The sequence below is a fragment of the Pongo abelii genome, chromosome 13, assembly GCF_028885655.2.
Source record: "Pongo abelii isolate AG06213 chromosome 13, NHGRI_mPonAbe1-v2.0_pri, whole genome shotgun sequence".
NCBI lineage: Eukaryota > Metazoa > Chordata > Mammalia > Primates > Hominidae > Pongo > Pongo abelii.
The window spans coordinates 104,339,640-104,354,409 of record NC_071998.2 but is presented as its reverse complement, the minus strand read 5'-3'; the positions used below and the strand labels follow the sequence as shown (position 1 = coordinate 104,354,409).

Here is a 14,770-nt window from a genome sequence, read left to right as displayed (position 1 = left end):
TCAGATTTTTCTGACAAAGGTTTAATATTCGTAGGCTGCAAAAGCACTAACTCAGAATACTTACAAAATTCTGGAAGAAAACTAAGCAAAGGGCATAAATACAAAATTATATACTCATGGAAAAAATGTAAATATAAGCATTTGGATGGAAAGTTGTTCATCTTTACTAGCATTCAAAGATTATGCAAACGAAAGAAGAGTTAAAATTCTGTTTCACAGTCATTAAATTGGCACAGGTTTAAAAAAACAATTTGCTTATCCAATATAATTTGGACTTGTGATTCTGGATTTTGTTTTCAATCTTGGAATATGGTCTATTTGCTTTCAGGGAGCCAGCTCTTCGTACCAAATCTAACTCCCTCAGTGAACAACTTGCAATAAATACAGTAAGTATAAGAGTCTTGGCCAGCCATGGTGGTTCACACCTGTAATCCTAACACTTTTCGAAGCTGAGGCAGGAGGATCACTACAGTGCAAGAGTTCAAGACCAGCCTAGGCAACATAGTGAGGCCTCGTCTCTCCTTTAAAAAAAAAAAGTTTTTTCCCTCAATCCTAGTGTGCTGAGGTTTTAGGTGCTTAGGATAGGTAGGTTAGAGAAAAAAAAAGTTAAGAGGCTAAAAAGTTTCTAGGCTAAATCAATGGTTACTTTGTTCATTTCCCCTTACTTGGGAGTCAGTGTAAGTTAGCCTCAGCTTCTGCATAGGGATTCAAATCTTGATTCTTATAAGCACGTGGCCTTGAGAAAATTGTCTAACTTCTGTGATCCTCAGCTTCTTCATTAGTTAAAAGGAACTCATAGTCTCTTTTTACAGTTTTTGTGAGGATTAGAGATAATTTGTAAAGTGCTGAGTTCAGAGCCTGTGTTCAGTGTGTCTTTAATAAGTGGTCACCGTGATTATTATTAGGATACTGGTGTTCAACTGAGGGAGGAGCCTCTCTCAGTTAAGGTGCACTTCAATTTTAGAAATATTATTTATTCAGAGGATTGTGTTAGTGGTTAATTCTAGAAGCTCTCTTCTGCTTGCTTTCTGTGACCTTAATTTAGCTTCTCTAAGCTTCATGTTTATTTCCTCATGTGTAAAATGGAGATACTGCCCATCTCAAAGAGATTTTTATGACTTGTAAATAAAATAATGCCTATGGAGTTTTTAGTATTGTGTCTGGCATATTGTAAGCGCTCAGTAAACATTAGCTCTTATTATTATCATAAGTATTGCTAACATTACATATCTTTATACTTTCATTCTCACAGAGGAGCTCTGTACTAATTCACCAGCTGATGGACTTTGAGCAGGTCACTGAGCCTCTGTGTTTCCCCAATTGTAAGATGAGAGTGCCAGCATGCTGTTTTAGTAAAATCCGGATTTGAATGCCTTTAAGAGGGATGCATATGGTAGTTTGCTGCTGGCCTGCGTGGTCTGTGAAGGCTTCTGAGTTTGCTGCCTGTGGACCAGACAGTGGCCGAGGCACTTCAAATTCTGAAGCCCTGTGGCCTTCACCTACTGCACTGGGAAACAGAATAGTTGCATGGAGTGAAATTGGTGCTAATATCTCTGCAACCCTAGTTTACTTGTTTATATTCAATCCAACAGGAATTATTAAGCAAATAATTGTTTTGAAGTGATCTCCTAAACCCGGAAGGTTAAATCAAAGAATCAGAAGAAAATTTAAGAATAATTATTATCTCAGATCTTTGAACAGTCACAAAAATGGTCCAATATTGGTTCCATTGTACTCTGTAGTCATAACAACTCTTGTTACCTATTTCTAAGGCTATAGTAACTTCTAGCAGACTAATGGCCTCCAACTATTTTTCTTCTCTTTTTTTTTTAAACAAATTTGTTTTTTTTAATGGAGGCAAAATTCACATAACATGAAATTAACCACCTTTCTTTTTCTTTTTCTTTTCCATTTTAGTTTTTATCTTTTGTTTTGAATAGGTAATTACATTTATATGGCACAGTTATCAAAACTATATAACAAGATCTACATTGTGAGGACTCACTCCTATTCCTGTCCTTATCTACCCTATTCCATCTCACACCCCTTAGGTAACTGCTTTTATTAGTTTCTTATATATTCTTTCAGTGTTTCTTTATGCAGGTGCACGCAAGTAGAAATGTATATTTTATACCTCCCTCCTTTCACACACACAAAGTAGCATACTCTGTATGTAATGCACCTTGCCTTTTCCATATAACTATATATATATAATTTATATTATATATATATATAATGCAGAATCTTTTCATGTTGGTGTATAGAGAGCTTCCTCATTTTAATCTGCATATCACAATATTCCATTGTGTGCATATGGTTTATATAACTAGTCCTTTCCTGATGTATCCAACTTTTTTTGGATACATCATCAGTTAAGAAAAAATAAGCACACACTCCCAGTATATGTTTATTGACAAATTATGTACATAAAGTACCACCAGTCCCTGTAAGCAAACTCAATGTCTTACATTGATAGCTTAGAAATAATAAAAATGCAGCCTGGGCAACATGGTGAAGCCCTTTCTCGATCAAAAATACAAAAAATTAGCGCCTGTGGTCCCAGCTACTTGGGAGGCTGGGGTGGGAAGACCTCTTAAATCTGGGAAATGGAAGTTGCAGTGAGCCAAGATCACGCCACTGCACTCCAACCTGGGTGATAGAGACCCCATCTCAAAAAAAAAAAAAAAATAATAATAATAATAAAAATGGAGGTTATGATCATTTCCTTCTACACCCAATAGCTCATGTTGTGCACCTTCAGTTGTACTCACTTGCCATTCTGAAATTTTGGATCAGTTAATGGAAGCTTCTAGCACAGGGTCTAGTGGGTAGTTAATGCCAAGTCATAGTTAAATGAACTTGAAGTTAAAACAAAGAGCTCCTGTTTCCTTTTCTCCACAGATCTCTTCTGAATATCTACCAAATTGCTTCAGGCTTTTGAGTGAGGGTACTGTCACCTAAAATGCCTCCCTTTCTTAACATCTCTACTTTAGTTTTTCATCTGTAAAATAAGACTAATTATGCCTGCTGGGGAGACTTGATTGAAATGAGGCAATATATGTGAAACAACTTTGTCCATTCCAAAGATAGAGGGAATGATTTTTACTGCTATTAATTGTGATCCATGTATACTTCTATGCAAGAAATCTTTCTCATTTTCTAGAGGAAATGTTTTTAAATAGATATGGTAGGGGGATTTGTTGAAGGATTTGATACAAGAGCCAAAGGGATAGAGCTGCCTGAAGGTGATGAGCCTTGATCACAGTGATTTTTGTGACTTTCCTCTCTTTTTAGAGTCCCGATGCAGTCAAAGCCAAGTTGATCTCTCGGATGGCTAAAATGGGCCAGCCCATGCTGCCCATCCTTCCACCACAGCTGGATTCCAATGATTCAGAAATCGAAGTATGTCCCCCTGGCTGTATTAGAATGAATAGTACAGATGTTGCCATCATCTTTCTTTTCATTTGGTTGGAGTGATTGTTTTTTCTGCCTCTAAGGCAGAATCACTATTTAGAGGGCTAATATGCAGAATGATACAGATTGGTATTGGTACATGTGTTTCTACTGTGATTAGTACTTCCCTGAGAGATGGAAGCAATTTTGTAGATCTTTTACAAGAACTGAGCAGTTTTCAGTAGTTAATTTAGCCTTCTTTACTGGAATCTCTGTTGTTACTAAAGATCACTCTCTGGGCAGCATGATGCCCAATCCATAGCAGGTGTTCAATTCATATTTATTGAGTGAATGTTTAGATTCTTTTGGGAAATGTTGGTCTTCTCACTGATGTTGCCTATCACTAAAGCTCCAACTAGTATGTCTTTTGACTTTGTATGTGGTATTCTTGTGTTTGTTTTCTATTTAGAAGTTCAATAATTTTATTGAATTCAAGTCTGTCAATTTTCTCCCCTTGTTATTTGCTTTTGACATTATGCTTAGAAAGCCTCTCCACTTTCAGATTATAAATATCACATGTATTTTTAAAGATATTTATCAATATTTTATAATTAGATCTAAATTTTTAATCCATTTGGAATTTGGTGTATGCTTTGAAGTAACTTAATTTTAACTTAATTCTTTTCTAGTGGTTAGTTCTTTATTGAATATAATCGTCCTTTCTCAATTGAAGTGAAATATATAACTTAGATTGATTTTTAGTATTCTTTTACTTTGACAGAAAACAAGGAAAGGGTGATGGTCTTGAAACAATTTTTTCTGGAATATACTTTATATTTTACATTTTTGTTTTATTTCTTCCTGAAAAAGCTCTACATAGATTTAACATCTTAAAGGAAGATAGGATTTCTGAGGCCTATTGTTATAGGATTAATTTTTTTCTGGTCTGGAAATGCAGTGTAAATAAGAATATTTTTATTAAAAATTTTATGTGCTACTTATTCATTTTAGAATAATTTAAAATTATAGAAAAGAAACATATTGAACAAAAAGGGCATTCATCTTTATACATTGCTTTGTAACCTGATTTTTAAACCTAATGTTATATCATAAACATTTACATTAACATAAATAATTTAAGTAAATAAAGTGGTTTAAAGGAAACCCAGTGTTCTATTATATCATTTTATTATAATTCCTTTCACTCTGTTGTTAAACATTTAGGTTGGTTAAGAGCTGTAGAAATCTAAAACTGGGATGTTTTTCTAGAAGAGAATATAAGGGGACAAGGTGAAGTTCTAAAGTAAAAGAATGTCTGAAACTTTGGTCTTTGAACTATAGCATAGCAGATTACAGTCACTGTATATTGTGCCTCAAGATTTTCCGTTTCTTAGATGAAGCAGGAGGTAGAATAACTTTGTTTAGAGTTATAGCTTTGATTTTATGAAAAGCTTTGGTTTTATGAAAAGAAAGAATGTTGGAAAAACATCCTAAAACTATATTATCCAAAAACAGCATGTTAATCAGGTGCAGTGAATCCTACGTTATCTGATTTTCATTGAGTACCTTGAGGCCTATGGGGATGATTTGTAAGAAGCGAAGAGGCTGGATTATTTCTTGCAAAAGACCACCTTTTTTGTGGGAATAGATTAGATTTGTCTTAAGGTAGTTACTGGTTTGGAAAATGATATATTCTGAAGAGTGGTTAGTTTAGCTGCTTCAGAAAATAGAACATCAACCTCTGAGAATATTTGTGGAAATTAACTAGATTTACTCATTCAATATGATTACAGGGAGAAGGACTCTTACTTTATTCCATAGCAGAGTGCTTTTTCTCCACAACCCACACCCTCAACTCTTGGCCTTCTGCTTACCTTTCCTTCCTCTTCTTTGCCTAGAAATCCTGTGTTGGAAGCAGGTTTAGGGCAGACAGTCAGCCTCAGTCTTCAATGAGGGACCCCGTACAGAGTAACCCAAACGCTCGTTCCTGTTTCAGGATGTGAATGCTCTGCGAGGAGGTGGGCAGCCTGTGGTGACTCCGTCCGTCCAGCCCTCTCTTCAGCCGGCCCATCCAGCGTTACCACAGATGACCTCACAGGGTAAGGAACCTCTCGGAGGCTCTGTGGCCTTGAATGGGTCAGCACGAAAATTATTGTCACTGTTCCTTAAACTGTTAGGCTGCATTGTTTCAGTACTGAGGACTAAAGTGTAAATGTAAGAGTGTGACGCTTGTCAGTTTGTCCCTGGGTAAGGCATTTTCACACCCAGAGATGGACCTGGCTGCTGGTTGTGGCTTCTGCTATGTTGCACTGTCAGTTTTGGAAATCTGCACTCAGCTATTAAGACATCTCCCTGGGTGTGTTCTGCACTTCCTGTCGGATGGGATCCTAGGGCTGAGTCAGAAGCATATGAGAGCACCCAGTTTCCTTCCACTGGCTCATTCCTGAGATTGCAGTAGAGCTAAGTGTAGGGAGACTAGGCAAGGAAAATAGTTGAGTCTGAAGCATGATGGTATGTAAGGTGCTAGTCTAGACTCACACCAAGAAGCAAGGGTGGATAACAGTGAAAATGTCTCCCTTTATCTCAGCACCTCAGCCATCTGTTTCTGGGCTCCAGGCACCTTCTGCTGCCTTAATGCAAGTTTCATCTCTCGATTCCCACTCAGCTGTATCTGGAAATGCCCAATCCTTTCAGGTAACGTTTTATAACTGTATTAATTATATCCTATAATTTGCCGTGGTTCTGGTCAGTCTCTTTTCTTCTTCCTGTACATTTCATACAGTAGCAGTTCCCCAGAGTTTGTAATTTTTTTCCCTTCCTTGGTTACCACTTTCTCATCTCTAAACCAGGCAAAGGATTACCTACGTTCCAGTGTCATAAAGATTAAATGCAAGAACAAGTAGAGCCCCTAGTAAAACGTAGTAAAGATCCAATCAATGTTTGTTTCCTTTTCTTTTCACACATATCCAGTTGAAGTGTGTATATTCACGTTCTTCTGTATTCTTTTCTACTAAAAGTTGGCAGGCTAACATTCTGCAGTATATTCAGCAGAATGGTATGGTTTAAAAGTGGAACCATGTGGAAAATGTAGCTGGACTCTGCTATCTAGTAAACTTTTCTCAAAGAAGGCTTTTTTCCTGTTATCACAGAAGACAGTGGCAGCAGCCTGTTTGCCAGGGGTAGCAGACCCTTTCTTCTGCCTCAACACACTTGGTGGATAAGGCATATTGTCACTGATAATAGCTGCTCACTGCTTGGTGATGCTTAATGGAGGTGTGGGAGTGATGGTGGATAGGCTATGCCTCATTAACATGGGGAGTCTCGAAACTGGAAAAAGTCCCACTGTTGCCCTCTTTCTCCCCATCCCTTCTCTCCTCCGTGGAGAATTACTATCCTGTAGACTAAGAATTTTTTTTAAGTGGATGAGTAGTTATATCTATCCCTGGAAATGAGCTAGACTTCCTTATTTCAAGGAAGAATTACCATCCTCATTAAAATAAAAGCTGCTGTTTATTGAGTGCTTACTATCTGTCAGGCCTGTAACTTACTAGCTTTTCAGAACTTTACCTATCTCACTTCATTTAGTCCACACAACAGCCCTATGAAGTGATATTATTATCTTCCTCTTACAGTTAAGGTGACCGAGGCTCAAAGGAACATGAGAACTCTTGGTCTTGCGGATTAGCTTCAGAATCTAGCAGGGGAGAGGCATCCTTGGAAATTGGCAGATTTGGTTTGGAATCTCAGTGAGCACTTCTTCTTTGAACTCAATGGAAGCTAAGCAGAGTTTATTAATCTAAAAACCTCTTAGACAATAGACCTGATAGTGGGGAATGAATCCCTGCTTAATTAAATCATCTCACCAGATGACTCAGTAGTGACCTAAGATACACTTTATTCAGTTCCTGGGTAGAAGTTTAGTGACTGGTTTCCCCTGGGATACATAGATAACTTTTCTGCTGCAGTCCTTACCCGCTGTCAAACCCAGATCTCACCCATCTCTAGCTTCAGTAAGTTTGAGTCTCCTCCCAGCTCATCCACTTTATTCCACCAAAGAAAAATGTGAACAAAAAAGAAAGACATGAATGTTCTATCAACCAGTGGTAACTTGTCAGTTTCTCAGCCCTATGCAGGTATGCAAGCCTACACTTATCCCCAGGCATCTGCCGTCACCTCCCAGCTGCAGCCCGTTCGGCCTTTGTACCCAGCACCGCTCTCTCAGCCTCCCCATTTCCAAGGTAGGGAGTAATTCCCTCAGTTTCTCATCTTCTGCTCTTGCTGTGCTTTCCCTCTTCTTGCTCCTCTTTCATTTTCACGCCAACAACTCTCTACTCATTGTTTCTTCTCTTTTTTAACAGCTTTGTTGAGATATAATATATATTCCATACATTCATTCATTTTAAATGTACAATTCAAAAGTTTTTTAGTAAATTTGCAGAGTTGTGCATTCATCACTACAATCCTATTTTAGAACAGTTCCATCATCCCCCAGTGTTTCCTTGTGTCCACATTCTGTGTTTTGTTCCTTGGATTTTCTCCCCTGGCCCTTTTAATTCCTCTGTTAGAGTAGCTAGAGTTTAGAGAAAATAGTAAAAGAGCAAAACATTGGAGGAAATTGGGAGAAAGTTGAATACTATAGGTGTTTAGTATCTCTAATGAAAGCTACTCTGTTAACATTTTTTAATTATGAAAATAAGAGACTTTTATAAAAAAAGTCAAGCAGTACAAAAGTGTGTAAAGTGAAAAGTTACTGTCCTTCCCCTCCATAAACCCCCTGACCTTGGGAAACTATTGTTGACAGTTACTTGGGTAACTTTTCAGATATTTTGTATGCATGTACAAATGTGAGTATCTAATGTAAAAAAATCAAGCCAAAATAAAGTGTAAACTGCTATGATGAAATCCTGCCTTGTTCTGCTGTTTGTTAGTCTTCTGTTTAGTAATCAGCTTTAGTATTAGGACAGTGGTAGGAAGAGGCCAGTATGTCCTGCAACATAATTTGTGGTTCTGGACTGGTCAGGATTTCCTGGATGCAGCCTTTATCTGGAAGCTCTGCCCTTCTCCATCTGGGATATGCTTTTTCATCCATCAAAACTGTCATCTTCCTCTGAAGCCTTCCCTGACTATTCTCTGTCCTTCTTTCCTCTCTTCCCACAAACACAACTCTGTACGCGTGTCACCAAAGAGTTAATCGTGCTTTTCTCTGTGCTACTTTTATACCTAGTATATGGTCCATTGTTTTGCACTTAATACACTCTCTTGTAATGATTTTTTACATGTCAGTCTCCCAGCCAGACTGAGAGCTCACCAAGGGCAGAAGCTGTGTTTTGTTTACTGCTATATTCCTGGTACCTGGTACAATGCTTGACATACAGTTGGATGAACGGAAAAGCAATCTGAGCTGCCAGTGCTGTGGCAGTGCAAAGTGGGCATATTTGTGCCCTTGGACCAGATGTAGCCCTTGATGCATTTTGCAGGAACATGGCTTAGTTGTTTACTTTGAAGCCCTTTTGCCTCTACTCTCTCCCATATATCTTCTCCTGACAGGGTGGAGTCACCTATAGCATTTCCTAGTGTATGGAAGTATTAATTTCTTTCTTTACTGGAAGAGCTACTGGCTTTTCTTCATACAGTTTCCTCTGCTCCAGTTTCATAAGTTTCTTTTTGGCTTATATCTGTTTAGGATCAGGTGATATGGCTTCATTTCTCATGACTGAAGCCCGGCAACATAACACTGAAATTCGAATGGCAGTCAGCAAAGTGGCTGATAAAATGGATCATCTCATGACTAAGGTGACTGAGTCAGGGTTGGGGTGATGTTGAAAGTGGGGATGTAAACAGGGAGCAGCCAGAGCTATAGGTAAACTCCGGTTTCCTGTATTGGTAGTAGTGAGAGGTTATTTCCCTACAAGGATAGTTATAATTATGTTGGGATCCAGTTAGTAGGAGAAAACTCTAACTTGCAGTTAGAGATTGTCCCAGGAACTCATTAACCCCCTTAACAACAGGGTCAAATCTTAGGTAAATTGTATTTCTTCATTTTATAATTTCTCACAAGGTCTTTCTGGTATCCCTTTTGTAGGTTGAAGAGTTACAGAAACATAGTGCTGGCAATTCCATGCTTATTCCTAGCATGTCAGTTACAATGGAAACAAGCATGATTATGAGCAACATCCAGCGAATCATTCAGGTGAGGGTGATTAAGAACATACCACTCAGGCTGAAGGTCTTACCCATCCTCTCTTCTCAGAGGTACTACTCTTTAACACCTCCACCCCAGAAATAGCCTGTGATAAACGCTACACTGGGTTAGACAATTCTAGAAAATCCATTATGGCTTAATTCTGTCCAAGTGACTTATCACTATATATTCTGAAGGAAACATTGCTTTTTTGACCATACTTCAGAATTTCACTTCTTTTTTTAGCCATTTATTCACTCAATCCATTGGACCCAGTGATTTGTATCCATCAGGTATAATCTGATGTGTTGTTTTAACATACATGTGGACATAAGTTCTAGTGTTTTGTCTCAAAATATGTTAACGATGTCACCTGTCAGTTCAAGTTGATTCTCTTCTATCTGGCACTTTTCTCCCAAGACACTTAAATTGTACATCATATATTTTGAATTTAGGAAAATGAAAGATTGAAGCAAGAGATCCTTGAAAAGAGCAATCGGATAGAAGAACAGAATGACAAGATTAGTGAACTAATTGAACGAAATCAGAGGTAATGACAGGTACGGGGCCTGGCTAGGATGGACAAAAGGGTTTATTGTGTATATGCCCAGCTTAAGTACACGTATTTGTTTAGGGCAGTACGTATGTATTTCTGCCATTTCTGTTTCCTGCCTGTCATGTGAATTATTGCCTGTTTTCTGAGAGGCATTGCAGTAGGAGGAGCTCAGTAGGCTGTGATGTAGGGCAGACCTGTGTTTGATTCCTGCTCTGACCCTCATTCATTTTGTGGCTCTGGGCATGTTATTTATTCCTGTTGGCCCTAGTTTCTTTATCTTTAAAACTGGTATTATTACTTACAGAACTCTGGTGTCAACTCTTCTCTCTTCTGTGTGGGCTAACTCTATTTTATCCATCAGAACTCAGCCAAAACTTCACTGATTCCCATATATGACCTAAGGATTTTGTACTTTTTGTAGATACTTCTGAAGATTTGGAGGGGTGGGTGGGGAGGATGAGTGGAACACATCACAACACAGCATTTCACTTAAAAAAATCATTCTCCCATATTTCTCTTCTCCACTGTCTCTTGTCTCCCACATGACAGAACTGGGGGAGTGGCTTTCTCTTCTTCCCTCTTTCTTATAGCCTCCTTACTCCTGTCTCTTTCCTACTCATTCCCATTATCACACACCCTTCACATTCTTTTCCTCTCCATTATTCAGGGTAGTTCACTGCTGGCCCAGGTTCCTGCTTCCAACCTGATTTCCTTAGATCTCACTACTTCAGATCTAAGGAAAAGAAAATGCTTTCAGATTGCGTTTGACGAAGGTATAGAGCAGCAATGTTGTGAGAACAGAATGGGCACTGGGTTGTGCCTGCCATACACTCAGTGCTTGATAAATGTTTTCTTTTTCCCTATTTCTTTCACAGGTATGTTGAGCAGAGTAACCTGATGATGGAGAAGAGGAACAACTCACTTCAGACAGCCACAGAAAACACACAGGCAAGAGTATTGCATGCTGAACAAGAGAAGGTAAAGCAACTGGGGAGAGAAAAGCCCAGGTCAGGATGGGTAGGGCTAAGGAATGGTCCCGTGTACATACTCACCAGTCAGCTTTTCAACAGAATTTTTGCCATCACTGCAAAAAGAACTGGATATCTCCCAGCAGGTTTTCATGTATCCATCATCTACATTTCTGTTTTATAATATGCTTCACAGTAAGGTGACTCAAAAATAATCACTGATCTTAGTAATTTGATTAGGTAAAAATTACACAGCTTATTAGAAACTAAATTTATTCTGTTGACAGAATCAACAGAAAATTTCTGTTATGCCAGGTAACAGATGTGTAGGTTCTTTTTAGTGGAATTTAAGATTGTTTGCTCCTTTATTTGTGTCTGCCAAAGTATTTTAAAGTACTACCGTTTGACTTCAATCCTTTCAAAACTAGGAATTTTGACCTATTCCTGCAGTAGCAGTAAGTAGTGGATCTTGGGTTGGGACCTGCTGATTCCGAAGCTCGCTTCTCCCCTTGCTCCAGTGACGTTCTTTATCCTGAATGGATTCCTTCTTGTTCGGGCTACCACTCATCAGCTAGGAGATCCTGACTTTTTCATCTGCTGTCTTTCTTCTCAGAGGTTTAGAAATTGTTTATATTTTGTATTTGTGTTTTCCTTGAAAACATGAAAAGTTAGATTGAACACACTTGTAACTTGTGGAGTTTACTCACTTTCTCATATTCTGTAATGAGGATTCCTTACTATGTCTTATGCTAATCTTTGTCTTCTCTTAGCCCTAGAATCCAGGCAAGCAGTGCCTTGTCCTGCACAGCCCTGTCCAATCCTGACCCTGTTCTGTTCCCATTACTTTATACCGTTTCTTATTTATGTGACTGACTCCTAATGCCTAGGTCAAGATCAGCAGCCTGTGACATTGTTATCATTAGGTAGTACTGAAGTCATTTCACCACTCCCCACCCACTAAATGCACTTTTACTATTTCTCCTTCCTCTACTTTTACTTCTTCTCTTCCTTTCCTTTACTCCTTTTGTTTGCTTGTTTGTTTTTTCTTTATAAAGGGCATGTAAATATATTATTTGGCCTCACTGTTACTATTCAGGGCTAAAATGATTACTGTAACTTGTTCCAGATCAGTGGTCCACAAACACTGGCTGCCTCAGAATTTACCTCAAGTAAGTACTTGGGGTGCTTGATTAAAACTAGATATTCTTAAATCCCGAACCTCCAGAGATTCTAATTTAGTATATCTAGCTGGGGCCTGAATCTGCACTTCTAAAAAGATCCTATAGCCAGGTGTAGGAATTACTGCTCTTGTCAGTGATTTCTTTTGTCATAATCTCTGGAGGGGCAGCATTTTTAAGAATCACATTTTAAGCATGTGATTCTCATGTTGAGAAGCACTGTTTTGTGTGTGTATGTATTCCAATAAAACTTTATTTACAAAAATAATAGGTCAGTTTGGCTCATAGGTCATAGTTTGCCAGCCCCTGAATTAGCTCAGTAATCTACCCAAATGTTTTCATGTTGATAAACCCCAGAGATGTCTGATACCATGCATTGAGCCCAGTAGATGCTCTATTTATAATAGCAAAACAGTAGAAGTAATAATAACAAGAGTAATCACAGCTAATACCTGCCACAACCCACTGTGTTATAGATACCATGCTTCACACAAATTTTTTAGGGAATCTCATGATGCATATGACTGGGATGCCAAGTACCGTATGTTTTACTTGATCATCTTTATTTCAGTGAAACTTTTTGAGCCTTGACTCTCCCCTCTTTTTCTTTTGATCCACTTCTCACTTAACAGTTTTCCTGGTGATCTCTCCTTTTAAAGGGAGGTGGGCAAGGTCCTTTCATCCCTGGAGGCAATTTTCTGCCTTCAGACACAGCTCAGAAAGGTATGGTTAAGGGCTCAATGAATATTTGGTAAATGAAATTATTTTTCACTGTGATATAATAGCACCACAAAAAATCGTGGAATAATGGCTAAAACTGGAAGAGCTATTAGAGGTCGCCTTCTTAGTTTAACCTTTTTATTTTACAGGGACAAACCGAGGCTCAGAGAATGAAAGGGTAAAAGATCTGCATAGGACCCCCCTTCCATTCAGCTATATTCCTTTTCCTGTGTCAAATTATTATCTCTCTTGAGTACTATATTCCTGCTTTTACCTTGCATGCTTTTTTTTCACTGTTTTTCTGAACTGTTGGTTCTTGCTGTCATTGCTTTCTTTTTCTCACTCTCCATGTCAGCAGTAGAATTTGATCCAGGGTAGGAACCAGGGAGCCATCCCATCCACTCTGTAGATTTTTTTGTGTTTTCCCTTCTCACTTGATTATACCCTGACCTTACAAAAAAATTATAAATACACCTATACACACACACACACACACACACACACACACACGCACACATACACATTTTTTTCTGATCATAAAAGTTTCATCTGTTCAGTCTGGAAAATTTAGAAATACAGATAAGCAAACATAAAATATAAATCCTTCCACTCAAAAATAATGATTATTAATATCCATTCCCTTATTTTCTGTGTACATGTGCATTTGGGGGACACCATTAATTTTTATGCCTCTGAGAGGCCTTTCTAGCTAAGGACCTGAGATAAAAAGAGCTTTTGGGTGATTTTCCACTCTGCTTAACATTTAGCAGGAGAGTGACCCTCCATTTGATTGGCACGCCTTTGGAATTTGTCCCTTCCAGTGTTTTAGCTGCTGCAAGTCCTTGTGAGAGAGGTGCATGTTCTGTTATTAGTGAACTCTCTGAGCTATGAATAGATGCAAAGCTCTCTGAGCTCTGAGTTAGTTTTGTTTTCATTAGGCCATTTGAAGCAGGACAGTGAGTAGATGAAAGCCACTCCTATATCTGGAAATTCTACATTTCATTGTCATCTGTGTTTAGGAGGTGAAAACCTAAGGCTACTGAATAGCAAAAATAAGTATCTTAAAGCTTAGTCTAAAGGTTACATATGCTCTCAGATACTCATTTATAGCCTATTTATTTTTTAAAGTGAAAGCAAGTTTATTAAGTAAAGGAATAAAAGAATGGTTACCCCACAGGCAGAGCAGTGGCATGTTATTTTTATTTTATATACAATTTTATTTTCTTGTTTTTTTTTTTTTTTTCTTTTGAGACGGAATCTTGCTCTGTTGCCCAGGCAGGAGTGCAGTGGCACGATCTCAGCTCACTGCAACCTCTGCCTCCCGGGTTCAAGTGATTCTGCTGCCTCAGCCTCCAATTAGCTGGGATTACAGGCGCCGGCCACCATGCCTGGCTAATTTTTGTATTTTTAGTAGAGACCGAGTTTCACCATGTTGGCCAGGCTGGTCTCAAACTCCTGACCTCATGATCCGCCTGTTTCTGCCTCCCAAAGTGCTGGGATTACAGGCGCGAGCCACTGCACCCAGCCTTTATTTTCTTTTTTTAGGAGAGTCAAAATATCAGATTTTAAATGCAATCTATAAAACCGATAAAGACTTTGGAATAAGGCAAGGAATAAATATATTTAAAACAAGTGGGTACAGTGAACACAATAAGAAGAGACAAATGATAATAAGGAAATAGACAAATGTAAAAATGTATGTAAGGTATAATAGAGACAGACATAGTAGCTTGCACCTGTAGTCCCAGCTACTCCAGAAGCTGAGGTGGGAGGA

The 14,770-nt window shown here is 38.4% G+C and overlaps 1 protein-coding gene across 6 annotated transcripts in view; it reads left to right on the top strand.

Moving 5' to 3' along the window:
• FKBP15 (FKBP prolyl isomerase family member 15) overlaps nucleotides 1-14,770 on the top strand; it is a 69,894-nt gene that overhangs the window by 41,787 nt on the left and 13,337 nt on the right. For 5 of the 6 annotated variants that reach the window (XM_009244766.4, XM_054519357.2, NM_001131606.2 and 2 more), the window contains 9 exon segments: nucleotides 329-386; nucleotides 3,295-3,402; nucleotides 5,390-5,492; nucleotides 5,981-6,087; nucleotides 7,517-7,631; nucleotides 9,077-9,186; nucleotides 9,476-9,583; nucleotides 10,030-10,124; nucleotides 11,006-11,108. In XM_009244766.4, the coding sequence (XP_009243041.2) occupies nucleotides 329-386; nucleotides 3,295-3,402; nucleotides 5,390-5,492; nucleotides 5,981-6,087; nucleotides 7,517-7,631; nucleotides 9,077-9,186; nucleotides 9,476-9,583; nucleotides 10,030-10,124; nucleotides 11,006-11,108 (907 nt within the window). 6 annotated transcript variants of the gene reach the window in all.